This window comes from Achroia grisella, unplaced genomic scaffold, assembly GCF_030625045.1.
Source record: "Achroia grisella isolate CSIRO2021 unplaced genomic scaffold, CSIRO_AGI_Agris_v1 utg2786, whole genome shotgun sequence".
In the NCBI taxonomy this organism is placed as follows: domain Eukaryota; kingdom Metazoa; phylum Arthropoda; class Insecta; order Lepidoptera; family Pyralidae; genus Achroia; species Achroia grisella.
Genome location: NW_026712766.1, coordinates 230,345 through 248,987, shown reverse-complemented (window position 1 = coordinate 248,987; position 18,643 = coordinate 230,345). Strand labels below are relative to the sequence as shown.

The 18,643-nt window shown below is 35.5% G+C and overlaps 1 protein-coding gene and 1 long non-coding RNA gene across 2 annotated transcripts in view; one reads left to right on the top strand and one right to left on the bottom strand.

Moving 5' to 3' along the window:
* Positions 1–10,589, bottom strand: part of LOC131843106 (vinculin) — a 67,781-nt gene extending 57,192 nt beyond the window's left edge. The window contains exon 1 of the mRNA XM_059191703.1: positions 10,437–10,589. Within this exon, the coding sequence (XP_059047686.1) occupies positions 10,437–10,493 (57 nt within the window). The 5' untranslated portion in view covers positions 10,494–10,589. The remainder of the gene's footprint in view (positions 1–10,436) is intronic.
* A 590-nt stretch (positions 10,590–11,179) lies between these two features.
* On the top strand, positions 11,180–14,567 carry LOC131843121 (uncharacterized). The gene is made up of 3 exons (XR_009357517.1): positions 11,180–11,526; positions 12,243–12,407; positions 14,249–14,567. It is a non-coding gene; the product is annotated as an uncharacterized LOC131843121 (long non-coding RNA).
* The last annotated feature ends 4,076 nt before the right edge of the window (positions 14,568–18,643 follow it).

Sequence of the window (18,643 nt, the reverse complement as noted above, 5' to 3'; positions counted from 1 at the left end):
TCTGCAGATTTTGCCAAACTCTGCAAAGAAGAAACGCCACTACACATCCTATGTGGTTGTAGCCCTCTCATGCATAAACGAAATATCTCCTTTGGAAAGTTTACACTCTTTCCCGAGGAGATAAAAACCATTGCTCCTAGGAATATCCTTCAATTCTTGACCCTGACGGGTCTAGGTAGCGAACTCTGAAAAAGGGCAAGCACAATAGACCTATGTAGGTCGCAGTGCTACAGGTGCTACAAACATCTGACAATAGCCCAAACAACCCAATAAAAAAAATGAAATGCACTATCGCAAAACAATACCTAATTCAATAAAATATTACCAAAGTATTTCGTCTTCCTGCCAAACTCTATTGGGCATGACGAGTGGTTACTTGCCACGCCCTAAAGGTTTATCATCTATTTTTAATAGAGGGGTAAAAAAAGGAAGAGGACACTGCTGATGACTCGTAAATAAAATGAGTAGTGGAGTTATTATATTACAAGGAACTAATTGTCTAATTAATAAGGTACGCGTGCGGTGATGTCGTAGACGCAAGGCAAAGTGAAAGGTGTCCCGGCCTAGCGGCTGTCAATAGCTCATGTTCGATAGTGCTCGAATAGACACCCTAAAAAAGATGGATGGATGTGAAAGATGATATGAATAAAAGAGTATGCTCAGATATGCCGACCGTTAGAGAGGAGTGGAAGAGAATGACATACTGCGTCGACCACAAATAATGGGCTAAGTGCAAGGCAATGAAGAGTATGCTGAGATATGGATGTGAAAGATGATATGAATAAAAGAAGAGTATGCAGTGGAATAGAAATGACATACTGACCGACCACAAATAACGGGATAAGTGCAAGGCAATGAAGAGTATGCTCAGATATGACGGCCGATAGAGATCAGTGGAATAGAATGACATACTGCGCCGACCACAAATAATGGGATAAGTGCAAGGCAATGAAGAGTATGCTCAGATATGACGGCCGATAGAGATCAGTGGAATAGAATGACATACTGCGCCGACCACAAATAATGGGATAAGTGCAAGGCAATGAAGAGTATGCTCAGATATGACGGCCGATAGAGATCAGTGGAATAGAATGACATACTGCGCCGACCACAAATAATGGGATAAGTGCAAGGCAATGAAGAGTATGCTCAGATATGACGGCCGATAGAGATCAGTGGAATAGAATGACATACTGCGCCGACCACAAATAATGGGATAAGTGCAAGGCAATGAAGAGTATGCTTAGATATGACGGCCGATAGAGATCAGTGGAATAGAATGACATACTACGCCGACCACAAATAATGGGATAAAGGCAAAGCAATGATGGTGAGGGGTAAAAAACCGCAGTTTTAATTTCAAATATTAGATTTAATAACGAGAACAAAATAGGTAGATACGCTATTATAGAACAGATAGCGTCTGCGAGAATAGAAACAGATTGTTTATCGTTGACAATATAAGATGACACGGGACTTACTACCAGACTATATACATACATTTTATGTACAGTTATAGTACAAGTAGCAATGGATTTCAATGCCTTGGTAACGTTATCTAATGCAGCGGCGACAGTGACATGGGTTCCCATGCCTGAGATCTATCATTCACAACTGTACGGAAATAGTGTTGAATAACTATAGTCTATATATAGTATATAATATATATATATATATATATATATATATATAAAATTCTCGTGTCACAGTTTTCGTTCCCATACTCCTCCGAAACGGCTTGACCGATTCTTATGAAATTTTGTGAGCGTATTGAGTAGGTCTGAGAATCGGCCAACATCATTTTTCATCCCACTAAATGTTAGGGGTAGTCCACACCTAATTTTTTTTTTTATTTTTTAGACAAAATGTTTAGTTTCTATTTGTTTATGATACAACATACAAAAATACATAGAATCCTAAATTTTCACCCTTCTATCATCAACCCCTATTTTTTTATAGCGTTATAAATTTATATGGCAAAACAACGTTTGCCGGGACAGCTAGTAACAATATAAGAGCGTCATGGTTGTTACCAGCGATGTTAGGGAGCTCCGTCACCATAACCGAATCTGAAATAAAAGTTACAGATATCGATAAGGAGCGAAGCCTAATTGAGACGCGTTATGTAACCACTTTATTAGCTATTTGTAATTTACTTTTGAAATTCCTTAAAAAATTAATATCCGTAAACGAAATTATCCGAAACTAACGGATGATCCGAAATAATATCATATCCGCATCCGTATCCGTATACGGTATAATAATCATTCCTATATCCGAAAGATATCCGTATCCGTAATTTCATATCCAGACCTGGTTGCTACCTTTTCAAGACTAAACAAATCTTGTTTCAAAATTATTAAACTTAAATATACATTATTTTATTAACTAGAATAATTTTATGGCAATTAAGGTATTTACCTCTCACGATGATCTATACTTAAGTTTGTTAGAAAAATAATTTCCTTTTTATCTTGATATTTGACATGAAGCCATTGTGCCTACACTTGTAATATTCTATCCTTTATCTTAAAGAATCATCTCGACGAAGGCGAAATAGGTGACAAAAGTTTAAACAGACAAAGTCGCGGGTAACAGCTAGTCTTGTAAAGCGTGACTAATGAAGTACCACGTGGCACGTAACAGAAGATTACATAATATTTCCACCTGTTGTTGTGATTGAGAAATTTGGACCGGTGCCCGTGAACTGAGTTGGTTGCTTTACGGTCGGTGCTGTAGTACAGTACTAGTCTCATCATCAACATCCCAGCCCGGAAGACGTCCACTGAACAAAGGCCTCCTCCAAAGATCTCCATGACGTTCCTGCGCTGCTCGCATCCAAAGCTTTCCAGCGATATTACAGATGTAAAATGTAGGGACGCACTGGAGTTACCGACATCATCCAAAGAATCGCGCAGCTAAAGTGGCGTTGGGCTGGTCATGTATGCCGAAGCAAAGACAACAGATGGACATACAGATCCTTAATGTGGCGACCTAGGATGGGAAGCAGAAGCGTAGGCAGACCAACAGCCAGATGGTCCGATGATATCAGGAAGACGGCAGGACCGACCTGGACAAGACACGCCACAGACAGACTGAAGTGGAAAATTATGCAAGAGGCATACGTCCAGCAGTGGACAAATATATGCTGAAAGAAAAAGAAAAAAAAATGTAGGGACATAGCGGTGCGGCAGTACCGGCCCGGCCGGCGGCGCTAAACAAAACATGTTTGTACTGTCTAATGACAAAAACGTTGTTTATAAGGACATTCTGTAGTAGGTAGGTATATTTACTATTAGTACTGCACCCGTGCGGAGCCTGGGCGGGGGTCGCTAGTCAATTGTAAAAAAAAACTCTAAATAGGAGATGATTAGTGTGAGACCATCGTGTATATTATAACAAGAAACTACATTTATTTTTATACTACGATGGTGGCAAACAAGCATACGGCCCATCTGATGGTAAACGGTTACCGTAGCCTATGGACGCCTGAAACACCAGGGCTGTCACATGCGCGTTGCCGACCCTTAAGAATTCTTAATATAAACTATCTGCTTTTAAATCCACTTTAAAAAAAGGAAGTTTTATTTTCGTTTACTATGCATCATTACATAGTATAAAATCACGTCACTGTCGCTGTCTGTCCGTCCCTGTGTATGCTTAAATATTTAAAACTACGCAACCGATTTTGATTGTGTTGTGTCGTGTTTTTTTAATAGAAAGAGTGATTTAAGAGGAAGGTTTTTATGTTTAATACATGTACACCCGTGCGAAGCCGGGGCGAATAGCTAGTCATTACATAGTATAAAACAAAGCCTCTGCCACTGTCTGTCCGTCCGCTTAAATCTTTAAAACTACGCAACAGATTTTGAAGCGGTTTTTTTTAATTGATAAAATGATTCACGAGGAAGGTTTATATATATAATACATGTACACCCGTGCGAAGCCGTTGCGAGTTAGTGTTCAATATTGTACAGTCTACTTCCGGCAAACATTATAACAGTTACATAATACAAGACCTAGGTTCAAACCGGGCCAGGTAACTAAGTAACACTATTGTTAACCGCTTTCACTTTTACATTTACTAGACCCAACTTCACTGCCTACATTGACCTAACCATACTCAACAGGATGGAAAGGTGATTGTTAAATGTGGACTGATGATCTTATTGCTAGTGTTCTGTATTCCGAACCTCCTTAGTCTAAGCAGGTTGTATCACCGGCTTGCTTACTGAAGCAAAGGGCGATCGGCAATACTGGCCACATATAAAAACATGTGGCCACTTAAATGTCGAAAAAAATAATAATAAAACAATTGAAAATAAGAACTGGAATTAAAAGGACGCTCCGTATTTTTATCTATATAAAACAAGATAATTAATGATTTATTTAACACAATATAATTGTTTTTGATGAAAATATACACTGTAGAGTGCGTGGCCACTAAACAGTACTACACATCGGGACGTTCCTGAGCAAAGGTGAGTAAGTTTGGTGTTACATTGCTTACTTTGGGGTGTTCGGAGTGTGGAAGACGTTCTTCCAGGTCGAAATCGTATTTTTACTTCCTTTTCCATTAATTATTTTCTTTTCAATAAATACAGTCCACTCTCTCTTTTATATATTAATTTATAAGGATTAATTTCGTAATCCAACAGCTAGCAATGTACCATGTCAGGTTGACCTCCACGCGATGCCCCCTCGTAACCATCGTGATAAATTCTTGGTGAATGTCTCGATGTGCTAACTGACCTGATCTCGTGTTCATCTTATCATCCTCCACTGGTGCCCCGCCAGCATAAACCATTAACGCAGGCGGGTGTAGCATTCCATTGTCATCCATTAATAAACACACTCAACAAATCACGTTCTTTTAAATGTATCGTAATGGAATAGTGCACTGGCCTGCGACAACGGTTTACGCTGGCGGGGATGGAGTGGAGTCACCAGTGGAGGATGAGTAAACATGAGGTCAAGTCAGTTGACCCACCCTGAGGATTCTCCCTGGTAACCATCACAAATTCGCTAGGAATATGTCAGAACAGCGTCCGGGGTGGAATGCACATGCGAGACCTCCAGCTCCTTGGGGAAAAGGGATTGTTAGTAATGTGGACTAATAACCCCATTGCTAGCAATGTTAGGTAGCCCTCCATACGGTACCGCCTGGAAACCGTCATGTTAAATTCATGATAAATTTACCACGATGCGCTAACTGATCTGACTTCATGCTCATCTTATCACTCATTCACTGGTGCCCCGCCAGCGTAAACCGTTAACGCAGGCAGGTGCACCATTCCATTATCATCCGTAAGACCCCAGCTATGGCATAGGCGCTTACAGATACACCGTATGGTTTTTAGTGGGTAAAAATCCCTCACACCACCCGGCCAACCCTCCAGAAGGTCTTTTGAAGATTTTCTTAACGTGTTAAGAAAAAAGGGAGAACCGCGTGGAGGTCAACCTTACATGGTACGGTTAGAGGCCGACATTTCACCACCGTACCACCCGCCAGAAACTAAAATACCACCCTGATCATCTGGATGAATGGCGGTGCTCCACAGTGCGGTTTTCTAGAAACTTTTTGTAACGCACAACCACATTGTGGAATCACCTTCGATATTGAAACCTTCAAGAAAAGTGCTTTCTCCTTTTTAAAATGCCGACAACGTACTTGCAATTCCCCTGGTGTTGCGGGTGCTCATGGGCGGCGGTAATCACTTACCATCAGGTGAGCCGCATGCTCGTTTGTCCCGTGTTATAAAAAAACATTGCTAGCAATAAGGTCATCAGTCCACATTACTAACAATCTTAAACATCACGTTTACTATACACATAGAACACGTGTTGAAATAGGTCATTCCATTTGAGAATCGGCTCTACAAACTTAGCAGGCAGAAGGTTCAAATTTATAACACGTTTATTTAGAGTCGGTTATTAAAATATACTAGAATTGCCAACCGTCCTGTTTTCCCAGGACATGTCCTAGTTTCAGTAGTGTCCTGGATAGTTTTACGCAGCGTCCTAGGTTTTTAAAATGCCGTGATAACATCATGTATTTTCACAATTCGCGCGCCATTTTTGTAATGGCTGTTCGTATTGTAGAGTTTTTTAAAATACTTTTAAGTATTAAAGACTGATTATTATCATTACTTGAATTTTATTAATTTAACCTATTGACATTGTATAATATTATAATATAACTATAACAAGTATATTACTGAGTCCTGGTTTTAAACACAAATTGTCCTGGTTGTTTCCAACTTCCTATGCTAGTTTTTTAAATTTGGTGTTGGCAACCCTAAAATATACCTATATCGATGTCAGATATGATTGTATGTCAGTGCAACACGTAACAAAAGCTACACGAATTTCATTAATTTTGGTAATCTCCAATGTATTATAATATATCCACACATCTATGAAAGAATAATAATAATAATTAGCATAGTTCCTCCCTTCTCTTCTATTCTGTCCCCAACTGGATCCATAATTGATCTGCTGTGAATTTCATTATTTACCAACTGCTTGCTGTTTAATTTGGGAATGCAATGCAACAAAAATAAATAAACAGTTAAAATATATTTTGAAATATCCATGGCTTTATTTTTATTCATAATAATAATGAAAATTAACCAAAAACTTATTATCAAGGTAGACTTTGTTATTGTAGGTTTTTTTTTATATGTACATGATAATAGCAGGGTGGCCCCGTAGCGTGGTGTACACTGGCGACATCAGTGGAGGATGATAAGGTGAGGTGAGATCATTCAGTGATTATATAACTAGGATTTAACCAACGGGGACCGCGTGGGGACCCATCTAACATGAGCAATGATTTTCGGGTGGTACGGTGGTGAAACTCAGCAGCTGGTATTAATCCGAACAATTCCTCAGAACACTCCCCGTGATATATGCGGTAGAAGATGCACAGAGATGCAATATCACGCCGCAAAGCCAATGGGTCGAGTCTGTCACGTAGACGTTGATTGCCAGTGATTCTGGCTGCTCGGTTCTGAATGCGGTCAAATGGAAGTAGCTGGTATTGTGGTGCTCCCGCCCAGAGGTGAGAACAGTATTCCATGTGCGGCCGGATCTGCGCCTTGTATAATAAGGAGCAATGATATATTGCTACAATCTCCTTCCTTCCGTTTCGGACTACTCTACTTCTGTTGCTGCTGGCCTTTAGCCTCACCGGACAATAGGGAGCGAGTGCAGATGACACTCCAAACCAAAGGAAGGACTTATGCATCTGAAAGCCAACTCCCGCCTGACGGATACGACTTTAGTCTGACGGCTGATAAAAACCATCGCTCCTAAGAATATCCTTCAATTCTTGTCCCTGACGGGTCTAGGTAGCGAACTTTGAAAAAGGGCGAGCACAATAGATCTATGTAGGTCGCAGTGTTACAGGTGCTACAAACATCTGACAATAGGGGGGAAAGGGGATTGTTAGTAATGTGGACTGATAAACTCATTGCTAGCAATGTACCATGTCAGGTCGACCTCCACGCGGTTCCCCCTGGAAACCATCGTGTTAAATTCCTGGTGAATTTGTCACGATGGGCTAATTGACCTGACCTCATGTTCATCTTATCATCCTCCACTGGTGCCCCGCCAGCGTAATCCGTTAGCGCAGGCGGGTGCACTATTCCATTATCATCCACAAAAAAAAACATCTGACAATAATCGAAACGACACAATAAAAAAAAATTGTCTGAAGGCACCGCTAGATTCGAACCTCGGCTCAGGCCTCGTATTATCGATCCATCGGGACTGGCACGACGATAGCCACCAATATCGCGTGTTATTATTAGTTAAATGATTACTGTGTTCAAAGTAACATATTGAAAAGATGGTTATTAATAAGTAGCTGGTGACAATAGGGACTTGATTCTCGGCAATCAATTAATAAATTGTCCGCCAGTGACAGGTCGATAAACTCGTTAGTTCGCGGTCCATTGCGTCCAGATTGTGATGCAGACGGCTCCATCTGCGTGTGAACACTGTGACTAATGACTTCATTTCATCTCCATACATTTTAAATCCATTACCATCAATATAAGAGCACCATTTGAGATCATGAGTAATGCCAAATTATAATAATCTCAGGACAATTCACACAGCGCCATCTAGACCCAAGTTAAGCTAGCTAAAGCTTGTGTTATGGGTGCTAGACAACTGATACAAATACATAATTTCAATTACAATAATTTGAGGTAAACATTATTTAACCCCTACATTTATTTCAATTAAAGTGCCCACAGGTGATCACTTTGTCCCAATGTGTAAATTTGCTTTAGTTGCGGAGTGACCCACTGGTGGGCATACCGTCTTTAACATGTTAAAAGAGAGGTAAGCAGGTAATGCATTAATCATGCATCTAAATGGGCATGTTCCAGACGGAGAGAGATGTACATATGCCACTAGTTTGTTGCCTAACTTTGATGACTAGTTTGTGTGAGTGAGTATTGTGTTTGGCTTACCAATAAATGAGTTAATGAATTTTAATTGAAGACCTATCCTCATGCAGCAATACTTTCGAATATCTCAAATATCAATCTTATTAACTTCTTCGGCAATGGTAAGCTATGGTAACCATTTACCATCAGATGGGCTGTATGCCTGTGTACCACACAGGCATACAGCCCATCAGGTTGGATCATACAGGTTGTATAAAAAATATGTGAAAATTGTGAGTATGTACAGATGTTTATTACACTTCCATGCAAAAACTACTGAATAGATTTTGATGAAATTTCACAGCAATATAGCTTATATATCAGAATAACATATAGTCTGTAAATTTAATGTGGGCACAGCTAGTTATATACAAATTTTGTTATTGGTACAGTTTATTAAATTATATTTTCACTAACTACTCGCCCCAGCTTCGAACGGATGAACATGTATTATACATACAAACCTTCCTCTTGAATCACTCTATCTATAAAAAAAACTGCTTCAAAATCCGTTGCGTAGTTTTAAAGATATAAGCATACATAGGGACAGACAGACAATGACAGCGACTGTTTTATACTATGAAATAATGATGATATTGTAGCAATAACAAAATTTTATCTTCTTATTTACCTTATTAATTATAAAATTGATTCACCATTAATTACCAATAGTAATTAGTTAATTAGAAAAACATATGAATCACATATACAAAGATGGAGTTCATAGAAATATGTTGAGGATTATGAGAATTAGGACAGAACGGACTCAAGGACAGGTAAATTTTGTATCAAAATCTATCCCAGACTCCGTGCTTCCAGTGCTGTTAAATTGGTAGGACTTTACAATACCTACAATCGATTTCGATGTGTATTACAATAAAAACTAAATTTAAATAGGTAAAAATTGCACAAAAACTTTTTAAAAATAGTTTAACTTAAATTATGTAATGAATAACGAAACGCCGAGCGGATGTCAAAAGTGTTTACTAACTGGTTTCAATAAAGTTAAAATTTCAAAAATTTATTCCTCGAAAACTATGACTTTCCGCATGTTGAAATTTTAGAAGTAGACTAACAATAACAAGATCTATTAAACGTAAAATATTCAACTCTCAAATAAATATAATATGTATGTAAAAGATGCAACTTCCACACAGGTATTTTCCTTCAGTTACTATTGCCATATTTATAATAGATGCAGGTGACATATGTATGGAAAATTAAACTAAAAAAATAGTTTATCTATATAAGATGTTAACATTACTGGTTTTAATTACCAAAAGTGCATAAGAGTACTGTTACTTGTTTACTTGTGTTTGTTTTGTTGTACATAACAATAGTAGGTGTTATGTACAACAAAACAATCAGATGATATCAGACAAACTATTCAATTTTCCATGCAAGAATCTCAATTTTTCTTATTGAATTTTATCAAGACTTTGCCACTTAAAAAATCTGTTTAATTATTAAAATAACTTTTATGATAATAATATACAATTCATACAATGTAATTAGTTATTAGAAATTCTTATTTATTCAAGTGAATTATAGTTATTGTATACACTATTTTTCAGAAATTTTCTAAATAAACTTTTAATGTTTACCTTTTTGAATTATGTTGTTTACTGTATATAATATGCCAGGAATAACTGCTAATATTTTGAAATTCAACAAAATTAGATCTAAAAAATATTTCTTATAATCGATAACTGAGTTATATATGCTACTTTACTATCGTAAAAATCGTAAACTTAGTCACCAAATTGCCGGCGAGGCTAACTTATTTGCTCTCCAATATTAGTAATGTTCTCATAAGATTGCCAATGTACACCCAATACTGAAACGGCTGATGACATAATCATCAATAAAGATGAGAAAACGTGTACACACAATAACAATAATGAGTTTTGGTGTTTGACACCTACACCGAGCCAGTGGATTTTGCATCTAAAAATACGGCGCAAGCCAACCACTCACCTGTTGGGCCACCGGCTCCAATATACTCTCGATAATCTTCGTATGAAACACAGGCATTTTAGCAGATCACACTGGCTATCTAACACCCAATAACATGAGATAATCAACACAAATAAATAATAAACTTTCTCACATACAACACAAAATAAACAACACAACCGTAAGGAACGAGATACAAAAAAATACTACATTTATCGAATGAAATAAATTGCTGGAATGAAAACTGAATGAATTGTACATAGAACGAATGAATCGAGTCCGTGTCATCGATTAGTGCGTGTACGATTCATAATCGCTGGAGCCGCTCTCTATAAGATTGTGAGCCACATTAATACGTAATAAATGTCAGTCACTCATTGATATTATACTTTATTATACTGTACTCGAAACAACTGCTTATAATGAGCGACAATTTATGTTATACATATTTTAATTGATACCAAAATTGCAGCAATCACTCTTGCAAAAATCGGTTATTCTTTATGTTACCGATTATATTATAATCGATACTTACGAATTAAAAGAACGAACACTTTCGAAGTAGAATTTGACATTCCAGTTTGACAACTCTGATGTCCGCATAACTGCATTGTATTACCATTTTTTTTAATAATGCTTTATTCATGACCATGGATACAAGTCCTTCAGTCGAATACATTTTTATAATGAATTTAATACAAAACATAAGAAATAAACTATTATACAAGCTTAGACAGTACAATTTTAGTAATTATTCATTAATATTAAATTTTTTCCACAGTATGTACAATGTAGTTATATATTGGAATAAAATATGCAAAGTGAGATAGCAAATCTTGAACGCGGCGGGGAATACTTTGTGAGTGTTCCTTTGCGATGTCACTAATGTCACTGACAAGAATCAACCGTTGTATGTTGAAAACTTGGCATTCAAATATAATATGGTTTATGTCAGCATTTATCTTGAAACAGTGGTTGCATCTGTTGTCATTTGTGATTTTAATTCTGTTGAGATGGGATGGAACTAAACAATGGCCGAAACGTAGACGATTGATGATAGTGATAAATTTTCTATTGTAATATTTGAATTTGCTGTACCAAGGTGTCACTGGTAAGTCTGGCTGTAATTCTGCATACCATTTTCCTTTATTTTCTGTGGTTATGTTCCAGTACTCTTTCCACACTCTTCGTAAGTTACTTTTAAAATATTGGTAGTAGTCGGTAAATGGCACTTTCAAAATGTCTGTCTGATCTTCATCATATTGTTGACGAGTTGCCAAGTCTACGACCTCATTTCCAGGTATGCCACTGTGTGAGGGTACCCATACAAATTCTACATTCTTATTTTTACTTAAAGTTATTAACCTATTTTTTATTTCATATATAATATAATTTTGTTTATATGTACAATTGCCACTGGATAAAGTCTCCAATACACTCTTGAATCAGTAACTATTAGTATATTTACATTATTTACAAGGTTATTAACATATAACAAAGCACTTAATATAGCATAACTTTCGGCTGTAAAGATGCTGCAATTACTTTTGAGTTTAATACATTTAGTATATTTCTTTTGTGGATCATAATAAGCTGCTTTAACATCATTTAAATTTTTAGAACCATCGGTATAAATAACATAAAATTCTGATTTCTTATTTAAAAATTCTGCAAAGTCATATTTGTTATATATTAAATCTAAATGAAATGTAGTGTCAAGGAAACAGATTAGTGAATCATATGGACATTTGTATACTGGCCATTTGTCATTTATATATATTCCACCTGTAGCATTTTTAACATGTGTCATTATTATTGAAATTTCAGGTAATGATCCTGAAATAATAACAGATGCTGATATGGGGGAACCTACAACTAACTGAGAAAGCTGTGCAGGATATAAAATATTTTTAAGCACAATACTATTACTGGAAGATAATTCCTTTATACAAAATCTTTCTGCCAGTTGCAAACGTCTTAGAGACAATGGAGGTATACAATTTTCAACTTCCATACTATTTATAGGCGTGGAACGCATAGCTCCACTAATGATTCTCAACCCTATATTTTGTATAACATCTAATTTCCTCAACAACGTGGTACTAGCAGTCATATAGGCTAAACTACTATAATCAAAATGACTTCTGACTATGCTTTTATACAGTATATTGAGTGTTTTGGGATCAGAGCCCCAGTAAGTTCCTGCTAAACATCTCAAAATATTTATGCTCCTCATTGCATTTTGACAAATGTAATCTATATGTTTATCAAATTTTAATTTATTGTCCAAAACTATACCTAAAAATTTGTGTTGATGAACAATGGGTATTATTTTGTTATTATACATAATTTTAAGATTAGTTTGTGTGAATGTATCTCTACTAAATACTAACACAGAGCTTTTTTCTGAACTGATTTCTAGTTTTAGAATATTTGAATAATACTTTTGTAATTGATTTAGTGCAGTATTTATATTATTTATAGCCAAAGGCAAACTTTGACTCTCAGTGTATAAAAGCAAATCATCTGCAAACTGTAGTATGTTAACTTTTGTAGTATCCACATAATTGAGGATTTCAGATGTATACAAGCCATACAATAGAGGGGACAGGGTTGCTCCCTGCATTGTTCCCCTATTAACATATTTAGGTCCATGTAGGATATTATTATACTTAACATAAACAGTTCTGTTTTTTAAAAAATTAAAAATCCAGTTTAATATTTTACAGGGGAAATTTAAATTATGTAGAACATGAATTAAGGATTCTATATTTACATTATCGAAAGCACCTTTAACATCTAAAAATACACACACAACATTGGAATGACTTAATTTTGCTTTTTTTAATAGGGATATAAGAGTTACAAAGCTTTCAGAACAACTTTTGCCTTTTCTGAATCCAAACTGAATATCTGGCAACTTATTCTGTGTTTCAGTAAAGTAGTCCAAACGTAATTTTAACATGTTTTCAAATAGTTTGCCTAGACACGATGACAAGGAAATGGGCCTATATGATGATGCACAGTTAATATCCTTATTTGGTTTCAAAATTGGAATAACACACTGGGTTTTCCAGGATTCCGGTATTATTAAATTCTCCCAAAGTTTATTGTATATATCTAATAGTATTTTAATTGCATTTGGATGTAGCTGTTTTATTAATTTATATGTAATATTGTCCAAGCCTGGTGTTGTATCTTTCCTACTCTTAAGCGAAATATGAAGCTTGTAAAGGGTCTGTTGAGAAAGGAGTCACTATCATTTTTATCAGATTGATTCAATATATCAACTAAATTTGCATCATTGCATTGTGATGGAGCTGTCATATCTAAGAAACTTTGTACCCAGTCATCATTAAAATTTTTGTTGGAAGATGTACCTATCCTTTTAAACTTTTTAATGGAACTCCATATTTTTGAAATAGGTGTCATTCTATTGAAGCTACTACACAACTCTTGCCAGGAATCTATGCGTTGTTCCTTTAGAATTATTTTTTTTTTAGCATCAACTTTTTTATAATTTATGAAGTTAACAATTGTTGGGGTAACTCTATATTGTAAAAGGGCTCTCTTAGACTGTTGAACAGCATCATCACATGTTTTGTTCCACCAAGGCACTGGTTTTCTTAAAGTGTGTATAGTTTGTTTAAACTTTGATTTTGGTACTGTCTTGTCTCTGATGTCATATAAAATATTAACAAAATTATTATAAAATTGTAATGGTGTGTCATTATTTACATTATTATGTACATTTAAGTGGGAAAAAATACTTTCTGATAAAGAAAAATATTTCGACCAGTCTGCTTTATTATATAAAAATTTTTCTTCTACAGGTCGGACCTCATACACTGATGGCCTCACATTTACACTTACCTGAGTTGGATAGTGATAGCTGCCCATCGGGTCATCATGGACTTTCCACTCACAGAGAGGAGCTATTCGGGGACTAACTAATGTTATATCTATTGCTGATGCCTGCCTGTTTGGTGATTGAATGGTGGTTGGACTACCATCATTTAACACACATAAGTCAAGTTCATCTATGAGATTGTATATGTTATTACCTCTACTATTGTTTGTATGACAACCAAACAAAATATGATGTGCATTAAAATCACCCATAATGAGACATGGCTTAGGAGCACTAAGTAGAACTTTTTTCAGTGTGTTGGTATCAAATCTTCCATTAGGAGGACAATACACACATAGTATGTTTAATTTGCCTATGGATGTTTCTATTGCAATACATATATTCTGAACTGATTCATAAAAAGTAGTAGTTATGATATTATATTTAAAATGTTCTTTTATTAAAATACCCACTCCATTGTGTGTATTTACTGAGTTTTTGAATATGAAATTATAGGATGTAAATTTAGGAATTTTACTGTTACTTTTAAGCCATGTCTCATTAATGAGACAGATATCAATATTTTGTTCATTCATGTATTTTTGCAACAGAGCTTTTTTACTCTGTAAGCTTTGTATATTAAACTGGGCTATATTTAAGTATGTATTCATTAAATTAAATTTGACAACAATATTTCTTTTATTGTCTTATTAGTTATTGACATTTTCTCTTTGTTGTTACCGAGAGCAACAAGAGATTTAACTAATGCATTAATTATAATTTCATTATTTACAATTTGATCTGCATTGAATGCAGTATTATTATTATTTACATTTTGTTTAAATTGTGAATTATATACATTTAAAGATTTCTCTAAAGTGGGATATACTTTTGGGGTTGTACTACTTGAGGGCATACTCACAACAGCGGCATAGGAGTGATTGACATATTTACTTCTTTTTTCTTCAATTTTCTTCTTTTTAATGGGACAATCTCTCGAAATTGCTAAGTGGTTACCACTACAATTGATACAAACGATTTCTTCTACATCACATTCTTTGTATGAGTGTTGACCAGCACATGATGAGCACATCTGTGAGCTACGGCATACTTTAGCTGAATGGTTAAACTTCAGACATTTGTAACATTGGACTAATGGTGGAATATAAGTGTGTACAGGATATCTAAATAATTGTATGTAGGCATATTGTGGTAAAGTGGTAGCTGCAAATGTGACGGCTACAGTGCCCAATGGAGATAGTTTTCCCTCTACTTTTTTCATAAAACGTTTGATGGATATCACTTCGGTATCACAACTAATACTTTTATAAATATCTTCGTTGGACATGTCTGTCGGTACGTATCTTATGATACCAGTTTTTTCTGTGATATATGCTGGTACAAAAGCCTTAAATTTATACTTGTTTAAAAAATTGTCCATTTTTAAAAAATTATTGGCTGGTGCGGGTTTTCGAAAGGTCACACCTATTTTATAGGCGTTTACTCTGTGTACACCTGCAATGCCTTTCACATTTTCGGTGAATAACTTTGTTAAAGTAATGGGGTTTTTATTCCCAACTTTTTCATTTTCTGTAGATTCTACATAGACAACACAATCTACACTATGATTTTCAGGAAACTGTCTTTTGTAATTGGGTTTTGTATACATTTTATAGTCCTCGGATATAATTAAATGATTCGGCGACATCTTCCGTTTTTTGCCGCGTTGATATACGGTCGACGGGGTTTCCCCCGTCGCTACTATCATATTTTCTTTGCTTGTTTTACTATTTAGGTATTTACAATAAGATATACAATATTTACAATAAAATTAAAATTAAAATAAAAAAATAAAAAAGGTTAAAATTTAAAACACCCCCTCAATTTGACTTCCCGTCAAAAAAGTCAACATCGTATTACCATCGTTATCAGTGGCGCCAATTTGAGAATTTTCCTTATTTTTGTGGTAATTACGGAAAATTTGAGAACAATAAGTACTTGATTGCGTGAGACAAAATTAAATATTAAAAGAAAATAGTTCATAATTATAATATACATTAAATTCAATACTCAAAAATTATTTCCTTTAAATAGATTTTTATGATAGGTAGACGCTTCTTCTATGCGGGCGCCCTGGAAACAATTATGAATAACGTCTGAGCAATTTATCTCTAATCGATGACTAAACTGATTGTCTTTATCCCCTTATGGGGAGGCAACAATAAATAGTAGCTGAGTGCAGGTCTTTTCAGCTCATAGCGAAATATTAGTTTTAAGTTTTCTATATTTGTACTCTGTAATATGGCGCTGAATAAATGATTATTATCTTATATATAAAATTTTCGTGTCACAATGTTAGTTACCATACTCCTCCGAAACGACTTGAGCGATTTTTATGAAATTTTATATGCATATTCAGTAGGTCTGAGAATCGGCTACTATTTTTTATACCCCTAACTGATAAGGTGTCTTCCCCTAACAGTCATTTTTATTTTTTGTAGTTTTTTTTAATAATGTGGCGTTAAAAAATACGTACGATCCTAAATTTTCACCCTTCTACCATTATTTTTTACGATTTTTGTCTGGCTGTTTGCTCCGACTGATCTCTGAAATGGCTGGACCGATTTTGACGAGACTTTTTTTGGCAGGTAGCTGATGTTATAAAGAGTAACTTAGGATGGAGGATAGGAGGAAAAAGGTGCGGTACAGCTAGTTATTAATACAGATGTAATTAAAATTACCCACTCTATTTTCGGGAACATTTGAAACAAATTATTATTTTGTAATAAATTTATTTTAATAGCGTAATAAGTAGGTAATAAATACTTATAAACTATTAAGTCTTTATATTACGTGCAATTATAAACGTTAACAGGGAATTAGAAATTTCAATTAATAAATTATGAAAAACAAACTTCATACAAATGTTTTACAGCACTATTTACATCGTTACTGTATAGTAACTGTGAATAACAATAATCAAAATTTAACTCGTTCCTTTTCATTATCCCGTCTCGTTTCCTGTTTTTAGTGGCATAATAGGCAAAACTAGCCTCTTGCCAAAGATAAAAAAAAAAAAACTATAACTGTTGAAACAACTGATCAATTGAACACTTTGAGAATTAACAACTACATAGTTACCTATTTTGACTATATATATCACATATATACGTACATAGTACATACATATACAATTATATGTGAGCAGGGGATTTGCGTTACGCTTTTTGACTTCCCGAGAAGACCTAGGGACTACAAGAAATAATCTATACATCTATACATGTAAATAAAATTGGAATGTCTGTTTGTAATATTGAAATAACCGTTTTTTACTACATGCATATGAATATAAATACGGTACATACATCAAAATATCATTTTTTACAATTTCTGTCTATCTGTCTGTTTGTTCCGGCTAATCTCTGTAATGGCTGGACCGATTTTGACGCTGCTAATAAGAAGTAATTAGGCTACGTTTATTTTAGAAAAATGAAGTTAAATTTCACGCGGACGAAGTCGCGGTTACAGCTAGTAATTAATAAATTATTGGGAATTATTGAGTGTGGGCTTCAGTCAGGTGCTTTGGACCTGTAGCACTGCGACATACATACATCTATTGTGCTCGCCCTTTTTAAAGTTCGCTACCTAGACCCGTCAGGGACAAGAATTGAGGATATTCTTAGGAGCGATGGTTTATATCTCCTCAGCCCTACTCCAATACTGCATTCTCAATTTTTTTATCTAATTTAAACGGCCAATAATTATGGTAAGCGGTTACCAAAGAGTATTGGGCGAAAAGGGGATTGTTAGTAATGTGGACTGATGATCTTATTGCTAGCAATGTACCATGTCAGGTTGACCACGGTCCCCCTGGAAACCATCGTGATAAATTTGTCAAGAAGGGCTAACTGACCTGACCTCATGTTCATCTTATACTCAACTGGTGCCTCGCCAGCGTAAACCGTTAGCGCAGGCAGGTGCACCATTTCATTATCATCCACAAAAAAAACGAAAGATTATTCTATCTGACTGTTACATACATAGACAGCATCACATTATCATGTGATAGCCGTGATACCACTCATGCATACCAGATGTCTGAGACGTAATGCCTCTTCTATAATTTCTAATTTTGGGAAAAAATCTTTGGAAAAATTTCTTTTAAAAGTACTTCCAAATATTTATTATTTTTGAGATAATGCAGCATTGCAGTAATAGCCTATGTTTTTTTTGCCTTATCCGTATGTTATAAATAGGAAATACCTCGATTCTTCCCTCTTATTATAGATACATACAGAAGCGGATCTACCTAAGAACTTTTTGGGCAGCAGCCCAGTGCCCCGAGGATACAAAGGACCCCCAGTCCCCACTGAAGGTT